This window comes from Cyanistes caeruleus, chromosome 2 (genome assembly GCF_971803275.1).
Source record: "Cyanistes caeruleus chromosome 2, bCyaCae1.hap1.1, whole genome shotgun sequence".
Taxonomy (NCBI): Eukaryota; Metazoa; Chordata; class Aves; order Passeriformes; family Paridae; genus Cyanistes; species Cyanistes caeruleus.
Genome location: NC_141702.1, coordinates 53,947,766 through 53,964,628, shown reverse-complemented (window position 1 = coordinate 53,964,628; position 16,863 = coordinate 53,947,766). Strand labels below are relative to the sequence as shown.

Below are 16,863 nucleotides of genomic sequence, written 5' to 3'. Positions count from 1 at the left end.
CCAGGCAACTTGAGGAAACTTGCACTGTATGAACATGAAGGATCATCACAGACATGTTTTAAAGCAGAATCTCTGAAAAATTGATTTCTTGGTCTGGCTGCCAAAAACAGAATTGCTAGTTTTAAAGGAGATCTCATAGTCTAAACCAAATCCTAAATGTTAATTTTGCTGACAAAAATCTAAAACATAAGCAGTAATGCTTCATATTGAATGTGATCTTCAATTTACAAGAAATACTCCATTCTGATAGCTATAAATAGATTAAATTCAGTTAGTATTTTCTGGTGCAACGACAGAGTTCAGCTAACCTCCTTCCTAGGTGAATTTCCAGTCAGCAGGCTGGGTAAATAACTTTACTTTAACTCTCTCTGTATGACATACTCAATCATTTTCTACAAAGAATTGCTGCACCTACAGAATGAACTTGAAGACAACTATCTCAGTAGTCATTATGACCAATGCCTATGTTGATTTTACTGACTAAAGTGTAAATGGGCTAAAATCACCACTTGAACTGGATAAGAATGGATAAGAACCTGGATTTTTGCCTCTCTGGGAAATTCTCTAGCCATGCAGGTGTATGGCAATATAAGAGAGACGGGGATTATTCCTGTTGGACCTATTCCAGCTGGCATAAAATAGTCATTGAGACAGTGTGTGTGGAAGAAAGGAAAATTCATCCTGGTAATTTATCTATTCTCTGGAGAACTGTGACAGCTGGGCTCTGATCCTCGCATCAATTACTGATTTCTACAAAATGCCACAGGAAAGACAAAGTGGACGGAAGGTATAGTCCCTGGACTCCACAAGTAGTTAATAGAGGGAGAGATTCCCTTTAGATTTCTGCAGAAATTGCATGACTGAGCTGTCTCTGCATCACTCTTGGAAAAGACTCTTTCCTCAACTACAGCGGGAGCTCTCTAGGCTACTCTAAGTTTCTGGGATGCTCTGTTAGACATAGAGCCCAGAAAAGCTACCTAGCAAGTAGATTAAGAAACATAGTTCAAATCCTTTCTGGTCAGGAAAAACCTAAACTGAATTTGCCAATACGAATGGCGTTTACTCACAAGCAGAGAATTAACCATAAGGGAGAAGCCTATACTAATGCTTCCTTGTACACAGCAGAAATAACAATTTTTTCTAGGTTAAGTACATGAATGGTTCCATGTTCCAATACTCAAGAGAACATCCTCATTGTCAACTGAGATATTACTTGAATCCTTAGAGGGTGACTGGAGAGACAGGGGTCTCCCTCTACTTCTCCTGTAAGAAGAAACAGTAATCTACACCAAAGTCAGTATTTTCTGAATGACACTCAAGTGTCAGTTGTGAAGATAGATACACTTTTGAATTCCTCAAACTGACAGAGACTGAATATGACTGTGAAGTATGACTATTTATTGTCAGGGCATGAAGTAAACAGCTTTATCCTGATTACACAGCTCCACAGTATTTCTTTGTCCTTTGAAGTTATCTGACCACATCAGAAATTTTAACTTTGAACAATCTGCTTTTAGACATAATTTTTAATGTCCTTGATTCTGTGGAGTTTATTGTCTTTTTTGAGAAATCAAAGTTGATATCTGGATCAGACATAGGCATACAGGGTGATGTTATAACATTTTAAACACTACCCTAAGATTATTAAGGCCAAGCTTTCACCTACATTAAGAAGCACGTATGAACACCCATAAAAAGGTCTCTTTTGAATAGTTAAAAAGTTCTATCTCAAAGCATTGTGAACATTTGTTTAGGAGCACAATCTTCTTTTTTGTCTACATTTTCTATTTTCTTAGTTCCTTCATGACTATCTTCCATGTATTCAGATATTTATACATGGTTGGGTGTGACACTAAAGTCGCTCATTTTCAAATTCATTTTTACCCAGGAAACCACAGCTATCATTACTTTATGCATACCTCAAAACATGTATTACACTGAGTATCTGGAGCAGTGTAACTACACTGTGAATGAAGCCAGTAATTTTGCAAATATCAGACAGTATTTCCTGTCTTTTCCTCAAAATTACAGATGCTGGCAAGAAAAACCTGTGTTAAGCATCTATTCACAAGTCTTTGGGATATTCAAGTCTTCAGGTAGATCTAAAGATATAAGCAGCAAAAAAGTAGCATATTGTTGCTGTTTAAAAAAATAATCTTTTTTTTTCATACAGTGCTTTTATAAAATAATGAAATGCTGAAGCTATGCTGGGGACAGGTCCAACAGGCAGAATATCCATGGTCTATTTCTGAGTATTACTATTTGTCCTGGGGTGATTTTATGATGATTGTATCCCCAGTTGCCTTGTTTATGTTACATATTAAGTTCTGCACCTTTAAGTGTATTGTAGATTACATTTACTATTTATGGCTTGCCTTCTTAAGTGCATAGAATGCAATTAAACAAAAGACACCCCTCTCCTTTTCCCCCTAAATTCCAAAAAAACCCAACAATCCCTTGTTTTATATTCTTTCCATGAAACTATTTTTATGATGAGTTATATAGTTTCATTCTTCTGAGAGAGCTGTGGTCATATAAATGAAGGGCAATGCAATTCTCATATTTAGGACTGTGATAGAGGTAAACAGAAACTGAAGCTTACGTTCTTGGGTTTAAGCATTTTGGTCCAGGACACCTACTTTTCTGGGAGAGTGTTTTGAAACTGGTAGAGGAATTACTGTTCATCACTAAGGGGGAGTTCCAACAGTAAACAATTTAGCATCACAATAATACTCTCCTACCAAAACGGTCATCTTAAAAAGGAAAATAGTACTTGTTTTTAACAAATGCACATGAAAACATGTAGTGAGCTCTTTAAGAATTTCTATTTTTTTCACAACATAGCAGTAAGCATATGATAAGTTAAACTGTGTTACCAGTACATCTGAGGGCACTGTTTGCTGTCCACGCAGCCTACAAAAATCACAAGGTGTAGGAAACCGTTTACAAGAGATTCATAAATTGACTAACTCAATAGCTGTATGCTTGTACACATCACTGGTTATTTGTATACCCCCAGAAACAGATGTAAAAGAAGAAGAATGCCCCTAAAGTTCTGTGAAGCACTTTTGCAAACCTGCCTCATGATTTCATCATTACCAGTGAATGTCTGCCTTACCCATCCAGCACTGCAGATGATTCATTCAGCTGGCCCGCGTGGTTCTCAGCTTGCAACACCTTTTCTGGAAGCATCCTGTCACGAATTTCTTGTGATAAGTCATCTATTTTATCTTTCAGCTGATCAGACATTGGCTGTATCTTATCTGCAACGCCTTCTACATACTGAAAATGGCAAAAAAAAAGCGTTTAAATTTCTGAATGTAAGCAACCTAGTCATTCTGTGAATTCTGTAGCCTTATCTATATATTAGGGTGTTTCTTCTTCCCTTGTGGGCTATTATCTCAACTTACCCATGCATTAAAACTTCAGGGAACTAGTATGGAAAGAGTAACAGGAATGGCTGGACTGAAAAGCAGAGAGAAGATAAACAACATTCCAAGATCTAGTTGTCCCTCTTGAGCTTAGTAGAAGCTTTTCTCTTACAATTAAGGAATTGTACACTTTAAAAGCTTATAAACTCTAATTTTGATTTGTTTCCTAAATGATAATGCATGCATAGCTATATTGTTGCTGTGCTCCACAGTAATAACTAATAAGTGGCAGAAGTTTCATGTTTCAGGACCCTTTGAGTGGCTACAATGCCTTTTTGGTTATTAAAGCTTCTCAGTAAGAACTATGCTTTCTGAAGATTTGCCATTCCTGTTCCAAAAAGCTGTCTCACTGCGTGTCCTTTTCAATCTCTCCAAAGACCATTTTTCCATTTATTAGGGTAAGCTGTGATGCATGCTGGAAACGTCTTCAGAACCAATGATACCTTTATTTTTATTTTTTTTTGGTAGCTAAGGCACTGATCTCAAACTCTGTTGAATAAATTTTTAAGGCAGAATTTTCAAAAATATTATGCAAAATGTGAGTTCAATCCTCTCCCTGATCTGTCTAGACTTAAAATTGTGGCCACAGGCAACAAATTATTTCTGAAGTTTCCTTCTGATATATACACAGTTTTTGTGCAGATAAATCTATATCTAGATTACAGAGTTGCAGTGAGACTGTGAATGAGTCTGCTGCATCTGTAATTCTCAAGATAAAGTCAGTACCACAATCAGAATACCATATTTATAAATGGCAGAGTCCCTAAAATATTATGAGCTCGCTCACATGTAATCCAATGAATCACTAAAAACTCCAAGTTACTAATTTTTATACACCTGACTAGATCTTCTGCCATACAGATAATAAAGAATTATCCCAAGTAAAATATTTCAATGTTGATAAACAGAATGAAAAATTAGATGTTACTTTAATTATCTATTTTGCTTCCATAATGACGTTTTGTTGTACTAATTCTCAGGTAAAGATAATAAAATACTCACCTCTACAGCTATGCTGATGTTATTTGCAAGTTTAGTGGCTTCATTAAGAATATCATTCCCTTCCTGAAGGGCCTTTTCAACATCTTGTCTGCCATCTTCTACAGCTTGCTTCCTTTTCTATAGAATGAGTTCACACAAAGAAAAAGAAGAGTTGTTTACTAGAACAGCTCAAATGTCAGCATCTCAGACTGCATTTTGTCACCATGCCACAATGCCCCTTCTGCAACCCTCTGAGCTCCCAGAGCTGAGACAGTGACAACAATAAAAGCACATGTAAGGTTTCTTTTCTTTGTCCTCCTAACCCCAGCTGGGCATTGTCTGACCACATGTCAGGGTTTTTGTTGCTCTCTAACAGAGGTTACTGGCTGAAGTACTATTGCAAAATGAATCAGAGTGTTAGAAATCCTAACCATCACCCAGATGTGCAAGTTCCTCACTTTGTAAATCACCTCTGACTATGAAGAAAAAATTTGTAAAAATATTCTGTTGCTTTCCTACTTCCATCTATTGGTACTTCACTAACTGCTGAATACAAAATAAAAGGTTTCGAGTAACCTATGGATTCCTGTTTTTCCAACTAGTAAAACTATTGCATATTGCATTGCAAGGATGGACTTCTGAATAAAGAATTGGCAATTTCTTGTGCAAGATCCATTGAGTATCACAGCTTAGTTTGATAGGAGGCCAAAGCAGCCACGTGGACAGGACTGCTGGAAAGGCACTCTGCTATAGTGATGTAAAGAATATTTTAAAAACTGAAGTAGCAGGTAATATCTCCAAATTTTAACCATCCACCCTTGGGAAGAAATTGCCCAGAACAGAGATCACCTAAATTCGTCAAATTTCCTTTATTCAATCAAGCACAGAAATCTCTGCTGAGAACTGAGGTCTCAGAACTCTACCCTCATATTGTACTTGAGGTGAAAGCTCACCAAGATACAGTTGAAACATTAATCTTCATTAGGTTGACTCTGCTCTTTATGTCTTGGTTAAATGCTTGTTAATGTACAGTATAATATGCTCTTTAAGTCTCTGCAATTTAAATTAAATCACAAGCAGACCCTCTTCTATGAGTGAGATAATTTATAACATCTCCTAACTACTGAGGATGGAGTTTGATTTATTACTCTGTAATCCACATAGCCCCTTCAGTCTTCTTCCCAGGGGTTGGAGAGGAGATGAAACTCTAAGTTTTCTAGAAGCAAATATAGAACAGCAAAGATTTTAACAGAACTCCTATTTAAATACTGAGCACATGATTTGAATTTTACATGACTATTTATACTGGAACAAATTTAATTTCCCACAGAATAATAAATCCAGTGTACCTTCCACAAAACAGATGGTATTATTTCAATAAAGCAGGGGAGTAATTCTACTTTTAAAAGCCAGTGCACTTCCTCATTCTGAGGAACATGTTCCCTTTAAATTACATCAGATATAGATACATTTTAATTATACTTTTGTTTTGCTTGTATTTTTGTTTCAATATTTAATCATGCAAAAGGTTCAATCTTTAATCAGAATCCAAGTAATCGAGGATAAAACTTGTCAGCACTCACCTCCAGCATGGTCATATTTTTTTGGTTGACTGCAGATAAACGATCTGCCTCCCAAATTTTACTTGCAGCCTCTCTTAGCAGATCTTGAGCATCATCAACTTTGCTCTGGTAGTTTGCTAGCTTGTCCCGGACCTCATTTTTGAGATCCTCATTTTTCTTACTGGGCTCACCAAATAATTTCTTCACCTTGTCCAAAAGATCTTCTGCATTCCTGAAATACATTGCCACCCATGAAAACACAGAGTTCATATTCCCTACACCAAATAATCTGAATAATCTCAATAATGTGCAGATGAAATAGAAGAACTAAGTCTCAAAGAAAATAAAATTAAATTAAGTCTTAAAGTAATTTTCAAGATGACACATAATAAAGTGAAAGGAAAGCTCTTTTTAAGCCCTTTCTCAAAAGAAGTTTTTAAATCCCACTAAGGTCCTATTTATGAAGCGGAATATATTCAAATATTCTCCATGGAAGACTATATATTTTTTTTTTTCTCCTTATATTTTTTGGTTAATTTCCATTCTTGAGATCTGACTAGAAAAGTGAGATTTTCTGAAATATTTCAACTTGTCTAAAAGATTTCCTTTACTCACATTGATGTGACATGTGACACAAAGTGGTTTCCTACCTTGAACTTAAGGAGGATTTGTAGATATGCCCAATATCAATATATCTTGAAGCAGATGACTGCTTTAGACTAGACAGTCAAAAATAAATATAAAAATAAATAAATATTTCACCATAAATGCTTTCTGGTGAAATAAAAAAAACCCAAACCCTGACCCTTGGATTTATGACTTCAAGTAGTCAAAAATTTTTACTTATCTAAAATACATTCTGGAATATTTTTAATGGATTTTGCTGACCTTAGTTTTAAGTTACTGGAATACTGTCATCTGCCTGCCTCGAATCAGTTTCACACAAGGCAACACTGCTGTGTTAATCCAATGATATGTCAAGGACAGGAAAAAAAAAAAAAAGAATAAAGAGGCACTTCAGGCACTTCCAAAATGATGCCTTAGAGATAAGGAAAGTCATAAGTAAACAGGAATATGTAGGATGGATAATAACTACAGAAGATATTTATCATAGTTCCACCTAGAACAGATTAAATTTTTCTTCCTGTTTCATTATGCCAAAGTGTGGAAAACAAGAACTTTTCTGAAAAAACTTTTTCTGAAAAAACACTGCAATTTGGCCTGTCTACAGTCAGTTCCATTAGGAATCTTTTAAAAATAAACATGCAAATAAATGCACACCAAAAAGATATAGGAAAGGAGAAAAAGATACACTGACACTGGACATAATTTAGATGAAGAGTCTGAAGTGGAGCCAAGGGAAGTAAAATTGTTAGCTTTGGGATTTTCTGAGATGGATTGGAGGTTTTTTCCCCCATCAATTCTGCTATTGGGTTTGATGAAAAAAAAATAAAAAATCACATTTTGAATTCACAACTTCTGAGGACAAAATATTTAATCAAAAACTAAATCCCAATATTGACACCCTGTCACAGAAATGTAGAAAGGAACTTAGGATTTCTCTCATACCTCCTCCATTTTTCTTCTATAAGAAGCTCCTGTCTTACACTTCTGGGAAATTTTGACACCCTTATGACTCTGCAGTACTGGAGGAACAGTACAAAACAGACGGATTTCCCTTTTATTTCCCTGCCTCATAGCACAGTTCAAACTACTTATCCATCCAGCAGTCTACCTCAAAACTCTTCCTTGGTGCTCTAAAGATAGCACCTTCATATTGATCTGTTGTGCATTTGCCCTCTGCTCTTTCTAATGAAGTATGAGGCAATCTGTTCCATGTAATCCTTTGCTTTAGAATTTCTGTGTGACTGGGCTGCACCACATTTCTTAAAATACTCTCTTGTACACTTAAGCTGTGCTACTTTCACTGGATACCATCCTAGAAAGAGAATAAAGTTATACAAAATGCTTGAAGTTTTAGAAGAAACGATCACAGGTCTGGCCTAACAGATGGAATGCTGAATGGTCTGGATGCTCAGAATGAGTGCAAGAGAACAAACAAGATTAGAAACTGATGACAAAATGATTAAAACCCATCAACTGCATATAGGAGTCTAAATATGTTAGAATTGCCTTATCAGAAGAATAAATAAGGACTGTAACATCATGAATAGCACGGATAAGGTGATCAACTGTCCAATGTCTCTCCAAAAAACAAAAATGGAAATATCAGGAGGCAATGTCAAAATATAGGAGGCAGGTCTTCCAACACTGGACAGCTGAGTTCTCAATTCATTCTCCCAGGAAAGTGGATGACAGAAATTCACGGAGGTTCAGAAGCCATCAGACAAATTAGTGGAAGAAAAAGTCACACAAAAATAAAGCTACTCAGCATACTAAACAGAAAGAAAGAATTCTGGCTCACAGCATCCCTTGATAGCAACTCAGTAGCATCTGAGAAAACATGAAGGAATGTTATAAAATAGTGCAAGATTTACTTCATAAATATGAAAATCATGGCAGTTCAGAACAGCAGCTGGTGTATTTCTCTACATGCTCTTTTTAAAGACAAATTATTGACTAGTATTCCATTTCAGTACATTAAGGCAATTAGAGCTTGCATTTGAAAAATTTGAAGGAAAATAATGGAAAAAACTGCATATGTAAGAGAAGCTTTGCCATCTATGAGAGCAAGAAGACTTTACTTCATTTGTCTTCTTCATTTAAGTTTTGAGAATTCACTGAAAACATAGGAGAGAATTCACTGAATCTTGTGTTTCTGTCCTTGGAAAAAATTCTGAAAACAGAATACAATCACTGACAAAACAGTAAGTGTGATTAACTACTTCAAAGTGATAATGAGGCTTGCAAGACCTTCATTCATACTTTATTGAAACGTAAATATTTCAAATGGGTCTGTAGAGAATACATCCGTGTGAGCACAGTGATCCACACACATGTACATGTACTTCCAGAGTTTTAAGAATAATCCATTTTTCTTCATTCTTCTTCCTTGGAGAGTGTATCCTACCCACTATTTTACTACATGATTTAAACAGTTTTATAACAATTCTCATTAAGAGGCAGTTGCAGAAAATAGTATCTCTAGGGTCCTTTCCTCCCCACCCTGTAATGCGCAGTGACTAATTTTCCTTCTGTTGAGTTGACTGCCAAAATTTCTTGGATCTCAGTGAGTGCCTGCAAGGAGGTAACCCTATCCTTAAGATAAACCATAAAACTTTCATTGAAGTCAATGAATATATTCACGTATCTCTTAGTACAAAATGTATTCTATATTGAGAATTTTAAACACTTGCTTTGTGCATTTCAGGAAGAATGGAAGGAGGAGAGAAGAAGTCCTTCCCCTCAAAAAACCCTACTGCATTTTCTACTCTAGCTACTCGACTATAGAGTAGGAAATTATTTCATTGTAGCCTGACAGTTTCATGTTGGCTGTAGCATTTGAGCACTAACAACACCTTGTTTGAAAGGCCTTTCTCCAGCCAGTCCTAAATTTGCAGGTAAAACTTCCAAAGGTTTGGCTAAATTTTTATCATCCCTACTTTTTTCTGGTTTATTTCTCTGTGTGAGTAGAGAAGGCACAGAAGAGGCTCAGTGGAATCAGATGAAAAAGCAATAAAACATTGCTCACAAATAAGTTTGCAATATGTTCTTTCTCAAGAGAATAGAAAGTAAAGCTATCAGAGTTATGGGAAGAAATACTGCACTATCAGGATTTCCAGAAAACGATCTGGTTTCTAAAGCCTAAGATAGGCAGTGCAAATCTGATTCTAAACTGCTTGGAGTTCTCAGCTAATTTTGTATTCCATTTACATCTCCTTACAGTATGCATGCACCTGATAACTGACATTTTCAGGCCCACATAACTCTATGCCAGACAGTTTTCTGATCCATCACAACTTCAGTGGACCATGTCGCTGCTCAGCTGGATTCTCTGCTAGTTGTTTGCACTGGTGAAGAGCTAAGCAAAATCTAGGCCTAGAGAGATGCCTGGTCTTACTCATGTAGAAGTAACAAACTACCAGATCTTCAGCTTCAAGCCAAGTATTTTTCTGAATCAGGTAAGTTTTCAGCATCTGGCATAATGTTTTATAAACAGCTGCCAATATACTAATATGTATATATATTTATTTACAGATAATTAAATAACCAAACAGCGTGCTTTGGAACTGTGCCACAGAGATGGTTTATTCTGACCCACACTATTCTAAACATGGCAAAATACATTCTTTTTAACATCTACTATGTTGAACGAACTTTTTGGACAGTTATTACTTTTATTAGACCAACTAGTTTTCCAGGGAAAAACCCTAAGCTTCCAGATGAAATTTTTAGCACAAAAGCAATTCATCAGGTCTGAAGCAGAAGCTAAAAACAAACAGAGTAAAATTAGAATTCAATTAGAAATGTTGCTGGTACCTATGGAGAAGGGAAGTAATTTCCTAGGGATTGCTTTCCACGTATGTAAGCACTTCCAAAAATGCAAATGCTGTATCAACAGATATAAAGTATTAGACTTTGCTTTCTTTCACATTTCTGTAACCCTCAGCTAGAAAACTTGATTGGCAAACATGACAATCACATTTACAAGAGTCAGACATTGTCACTAGGAGTTTGAAGACTGGGGTCTCTCTACTCACTTTAACTCATCTTGAGCTATTTTTTCTTGCATACTGAGGTCTCTATTTCTCATCTCCATGACCATGGCTTCAACCTCACTCTGCAGTTCTGGAAGACTCTTCTCCAACATCTTGTCTTGAGTTCTGAGTGTCTCATTCAGTTTTATAGCATCTTCATTTGCAGCTGCAGGGGACCAAAATACATTTATGTAAGGAGCTAGTAATTAAAAACAACAGAGAAGCTGTCAACTCTATCAACAAGTGGAACACAACTTGCACTGGTTATTTCTGCTGTGAAATATAAAGAATGGTTAATCTAATGGTCAGTAAAAAATGAGAAAGTAATATTTGTTTCATCAAACCTTTTATTATAGTTCACTTTTCAACACAATAATTAAAGAAGTCTTTATATCTGGTATAAGAAATACATTGCTCCCCTCCTCATTTCCCTGAAAGAAAGAACTTTCAAAACAAGCAGAAGATAGTTTGCTATATTGCTTTAATTACAGAATTAAGGAGCAGGCAGTACAAGCAATGAAAATGAGTCTTAAATTACTTTTGGAGAACCTTAAAATATGTCATTTTTAGCATTCAGACTTAACAGTGCTAGAAAGAATAAACAATTGTGAAATTTTAGAAAATGAAGCAGAAGAAGAGTGAAAGACACCCACAGATGTCTAAACCCACTCATGTGTTTAGAAGAAGATACCCAGAAATGGAAAAGAAAAGCATGAAGACTGGAATATATGAAAGTATAGTGTAAATGTGTTTGGAACACCCAAATTATTCCAAGCAGGTAAAGCTGTATGCATGGCATCGTATGGCAAGGATGGACTAAAATCTTCCTGCCATAGCACACCACAACACATTAGAATACCCACTTTCAGAAGCAACAAGGTCATTTATGGCAATCAGTTCCATCCTCAATTTTAAAAACTACTGCTGCCCTTCCACAGGTACAGACTTCCCAAGTAACTGATTTATCCGAAATGGCACCATTCCTGGTCACAGGGGCACTTATGAGTATTTAAAATTAAATCTTTAATTAAAGAAATTAAAATCAGTCTTTCAAACCACAATAAACTACTATTTCATCTACACATTGCACCAGTTTAGAGCAAATTATGAAGAAAATTTAAATCTAATGATGTCTTTGATTAGCTGGTGAGAACTGAGATTTGTATCTTTAATAATGAGTGGTTTTGTGTGGGGTTGTGATGTCTGGAAAAAGACTACAGTTTGCTCAAATAGATTGTGGATGATTTCTACATATACTATATTATTTATCATTACTAAGGCTCCTCAGGCCAGGAATAAGTCTATGTTAATTTTTTTAAAATTCAATTAAAAAAAATTGAAGTGAGTAGCTTCTCTAAATATTTACCTTAAAAGAGAAAATGAATATGATAACTAAGCTTTTTTGTAGGTTCAGAAAAATTTAAATCCCTTATAAAAGTTTTATCTTTCTCTTATAACCATATTTTATTTTGTGTCTTGGTAGAATGCAAATATCAGAGTCCAGTGGCGGTAAAAGATTTGGGTGCACTGACATAGACAAAGGCTAGGAATGGCAAAGCAGGGAAATTCCATGGCTAAGAAGGAAAATTAGTTACAGCTACTCACAAGTTCAGAAAGTCAACAACCACCTCAGTAGAAGTGGTCAGAATATGGTCGTTAGAACCAATCACTACAAACTTCTCACTTTTAATGAGGAGTTTTGTCAGTTAGGTAAAAGGTATGAATGAGAAGAACACAGCTGTGTTATGAATCACCAGTAGCACCCAGCTGTAAAAAAAAAGTTATTGGGACATTATTATGAGAGCTGAAATAGGCAAGTTTTACTCCTCCTGAAGAGCAAGACACTGAAGAAACCTCATTTCATGCATTTTTCCTGTGGTTCAGAAACACGGATATAATTGTCAGCAGAGGAAGAGAAATTACATGAAAGCAAGTAGAGATTTGGGAGAACCCTCTTTCATGTGATTCAGTCTAGAAAAAAAGGGGCCAAAGTGGAATATGATTCCTCTCTGCAAAAATAGTGGCGGCGGGGGAAGGAGGACGACTGATAGGGAGAGGAAAAACATCTATTTGAACTTAAGAGCAAGGTTTGCAAGGGAGCAAGATGATAAACTAAAGATGAATATTTTTTGCTAGAAATGTGAACTATGGTAATTATGAAGAGTACTGAAACTACCTCCTATTGAGATTGTGTGCATTTATAGAAATTACTTTAAAGATGAACTTCAGAAAGTTTTTAATAGTAGGGGAGTGGATGCATTAACCCACAAGGTATCTCTCAATCCTGTCCTCTTGTAATTGATGTATTCTTAAAATGTTAAGTTGGCCACTAGGCAAAAACATTGATTTTAAAGTTTTTGTCTACTTCTAAGCTACTGCATAAATTTATTTCACGCCCTCAATGTTTACTAACTCTGCATTTTCTACTGCAAAACCTGCTTGAGAAAATTTTTATTTGGGCTACAAACACTTGGGCATAAACTCTACAGAGTCAAAGACTTTGTTTTGCTCATCATCCCAAATTCATCCTGAAATATGAGGAACATGGTCTTTTGTTTAAAGAAAATCTCAAAAACTTGCTGATTTTTCTTGTCGCTTTTCCCACAAATTTTTCTTTTCAAAGTTACAAGTCGTAAGGCTATCCTAAATTGCTGCTCATTTCACTTCCACAGCACATACAGGGATGTGTTACACAAAAGGCAATATAAAATGTATTTTATAGCACATGGACAAAAGTGGGAGCTTTCCCTTTCAATGAAATAGGCCTTCAGAAGCATAGCTACTAAAACCAGTGCTGCAGTGAACATTTAGAGGAGGAAGGAACTGAAAACTCTAATTAAAACACCCTGTCTCTATTTGAAAATTATTTTAACTTTTTTCATCCATTATCTTATTTAATAGCTTTATGAAATATATAGGTCTTGCTGCTTAAGGCCATCTAGAATCTACTTTTCTCAAAAGTATTTACTGCAGTGCAAGTGCAGTGGATCAGTCCGTGGAAGACAGAGCGCTGGCTTTGGCTCCATGCTTAGGTAGGGTTAGGAGTCAGTTGCAAATTCCAAGCAGCAGATGTTCATTAACAGCAAGGAGTAAGTGCATTGCTGAAGTAAAGCTGGTGAATTAAGATGAAGTGTTAATCTACCAAGTGCCAGAATTACATCAAACTTTTTTAACGATACATATTTTTAACTGCTTTGAAAATAAACAAAAGCTAAGCCCTGTTTGTTACTTCATCATAACAGCTCTTCAGATAACTGCAAAAATCCTCAATGAACATGCTCAGTTTTCTTCTAGTCTTTGTTCATAACAACCAATACACTGAGTGTTTATATAAAATGTACACGTAGATTTGAAGAAAAATTTGAAGACAGTTTACTTCACTCAACATGAAGCTCTTCACTCAACATTTTAAGCACATGACATTGCTCAGCAAGTAAAATCTTTCTCACTGTTTCAGACCCTCTTCCCCTACCATTCTCCAGTTTTCTTGAGAAACAACTCAAGTGTTTTAATTTTTTCCAATACCTTCAGCAGCTTGAAGAATGCCTTTGACGAACTGTCCAAGAGATTTCGCTCTGTCATTAGTCCTCTCGGCATCCTGCCTGGTCTGCTCACCATCTGCTGTCACCTTGGTAGCCTGGTGATACAAATTCAGGGAAAATATAATTAATGAACAGGACAAGGCTGCACTATGTTATACTCCTACTGGCTGAATCCATATACAAAACTTTCCTCAGGCCAGAGGCAATCAATGAATTATTGATCAGATGCATGGGCAATGAAATGCTCTGTTCAAATACACAATTAAACTTTATTACCTTTTCCTTTAAATGGAAATTGGAAGGCTTTATTTTAGGTTCTTAGAAACCCTACTTGTGTGCAGCAGCACATCAATGGAGACAGGATGAAATTATTCACTGAATAATAATATATTTGCTTAAAGAAATGCTGTTTGGAACCTTTTAATAGATTCTTCAGGGAATACTTTCCACAGTTTCACAATTGTGTACTTTTCGATTGACAAAGTGCAGCAGGCATCATGACCTCTTTACTTCTTCCCTGGAGGTGTTCTCAAAGAGACAGTGCATTCCAACGAGCAAGAAGAACTTTAAATCAATACATTAATTTCATGAAGAAACAGAAAAAAAAATAAAGAGCAGTTTTATTCAGCTCTAATGCTTGAAGCTGTTCGTTTATAACATACTGGGGTGCTCAGTAAAAATTTAACTTTCTGTTACTAAATGCTTTATAATTGCACTGATCACAGCAGCAGCAGAAAGAGAGACATCTGCTGCAGACTGGAGAAACACGCCAAGGAAAGGAATCATCTTAGGACATTCTACTTAGCTCTTGAGGTCCCTATTTACGAAAAGGACCCTTTCTTATTAAAAAGCAGCTAAATATTTGAAGACACAAAGATTGTTGAGCTGTACTGCAAAGTAAAAAAACCAACAAAATAAAGCCAAAACCCAAAGAATACCCCAAGAAATTAAACCAATAAAACCCTAGTTTTTTTCTTTAGGGATTACATTCTCAAAAAAAATCTTGAAATAGGACATTATGAATTTCCCAGTCTTTGTGAAATGGCTAGAAGGTCAATAATTCAAAATGAGTTTAGGTTTTCCCTGACTTGAACTGCACAAATTGTTTCTCCCTTACAAAAATCCCCACACTTTCTAGTAATAGTCAGAAAAATAGTAGCAGTTAAACACATTTATTTTTGCCTCATTACTTCTAGATGGAAGTCCTCAAGGTACTTTACATCTGAGTTTCTGGAATGAAATCCCTGGCATTATCACTCCACTTACAATTTTGGGCTACTTCAGAATAGCTACATTGAAAGCAATTTACCCTGAAAGTAATTTATATGAAAATGGTTCAGGTAAATAGAAATATAAAGGAAGAATTAAGAACCCATACAGACTGGGGGAGTTTGTTCTATCCCACCCCCTCCCTCTATCAGTAGAAGAACGTGTCTTTTCACACTTACACAGCTTTAATCATACTATTGGCTACTTCCTCTAAGATTTAAAAACCCTTTTTACCTGCCTGGATACAGAACTAAAATGTTACAGTGAACTGTAGGAGACAATTGGGATAGAAAAAAGGCAAAAATTCCAAATGATCTTGATGGACCACTTCTGTAACCCTGCCTGGCATCTCTGATGTCGTTTAATTCTTCATGTAATTGAGAATAACTTATTATTTATTGTAAAACCCTCCAGAAGCATCCTTTTATTCTTTGAGTTTTATTTGTTTGGAATATTCACATTCAGTTTTATTATACTCTGTAATATTTCCAGTCCTTTGCTACAAATGGTGTTTTATAACTTACATATTCCTTTCTTAGTTTTGATTACTTTTTCCACATTCATACTAATTAAAGTTGGCCACTTTAACCTCTCTATTTATGACTGAGTAGCACGTACCACATTTTTGTGAAAATTAATCTGTCATTGAACAATTTTCATTTCCTTTCAGTGACAGCACTCTTTAGTACTTAAATCCATTCAGGTCCACTGAAGACCTTCAGTATTTTGACAGAATTTCCTTTGCTGAAAAACAGGCTTTTGCTTCATTATCTGGTCTAGCTTTAATTCCGTAAACCATATTAAATGGTGAATATCTTTCATACTGTTCATATTGTAGCTGGCCATTCCATGGCTAATTAAATGTTTCCCTTTGTTAATAAGGTCCTAGTAATTTTCTACATATCCAATTTACTACAGCTCACCATTTCCATTGGGTCAGTTTTCAGCATGTAACAGTTTTAACAGGCCAAACAAACTCTTGCTGTGGGAGCAATACAGGTCAGGCAGACTCGACCCAGATCACTTTAAAAAGTTACCTGGACACAAATAAAACTTTTTGGCATAAAGGAGATCCCTACCACAGAAATCAGTAAAGTATTTGAGATCAGTGAACATGCTTTGGTGATGTCCACAGCTCATACTTAGTGATGGAGGTTCCATGAAAGGCTTTTTGTTCCATTCTGAAGTAGCCACTCAGCAATTTAAACTATAAGCAAGTATTAGCAACTATGCACACTCTTCTTATTTTGGTTTTGTTTCAATGTTTATTTAATCTGAGGACTTAATAAAGCCTTAAAAAACTCCTCTAGATAGCATCTGGAGGGTGTCCTACAGGAATTTCTCCAGCTAGTGAGCTGCAGACCACAGAAGGGGGTGTAAACACAGACATCACTGTACAGATGGAAGTTCTTGGCTCTCT

At 35.9% G+C, this 16,863-nt stretch overlaps 1 protein-coding gene across 4 annotated transcripts in view; it reads right to left on the bottom strand.

Annotated features, from left to right (window-relative positions):
• The window catches only part of LAMA2 (laminin subunit alpha 2), a 336,473-nt gene that overhangs the window by 61,527 nt on the left and 258,083 nt on the right, over positions 1–16,863 (bottom strand). For all 4 annotated transcript variants that reach the window (XM_086877039.1, XM_086877040.1, XM_086877041.1 and 1 more), the window contains 5 exons: positions 14,158–14,269; positions 10,636–10,798; positions 5,996–6,206; positions 4,434–4,550; positions 3,119–3,282 (listed from right to left, as the gene is read on the bottom strand). In XM_086877039.1, coding sequence (XP_086733165.1) covers positions 3,119–3,282; positions 4,434–4,550; positions 5,996–6,206; positions 10,636–10,798; positions 14,158–14,269 — 767 coding nt within the window. The remainder of the gene's footprint in view (positions 1–3,118; positions 3,283–4,433; positions 4,551–5,995; positions 6,207–10,635; positions 10,799–14,157; positions 14,270–16,863) is intronic.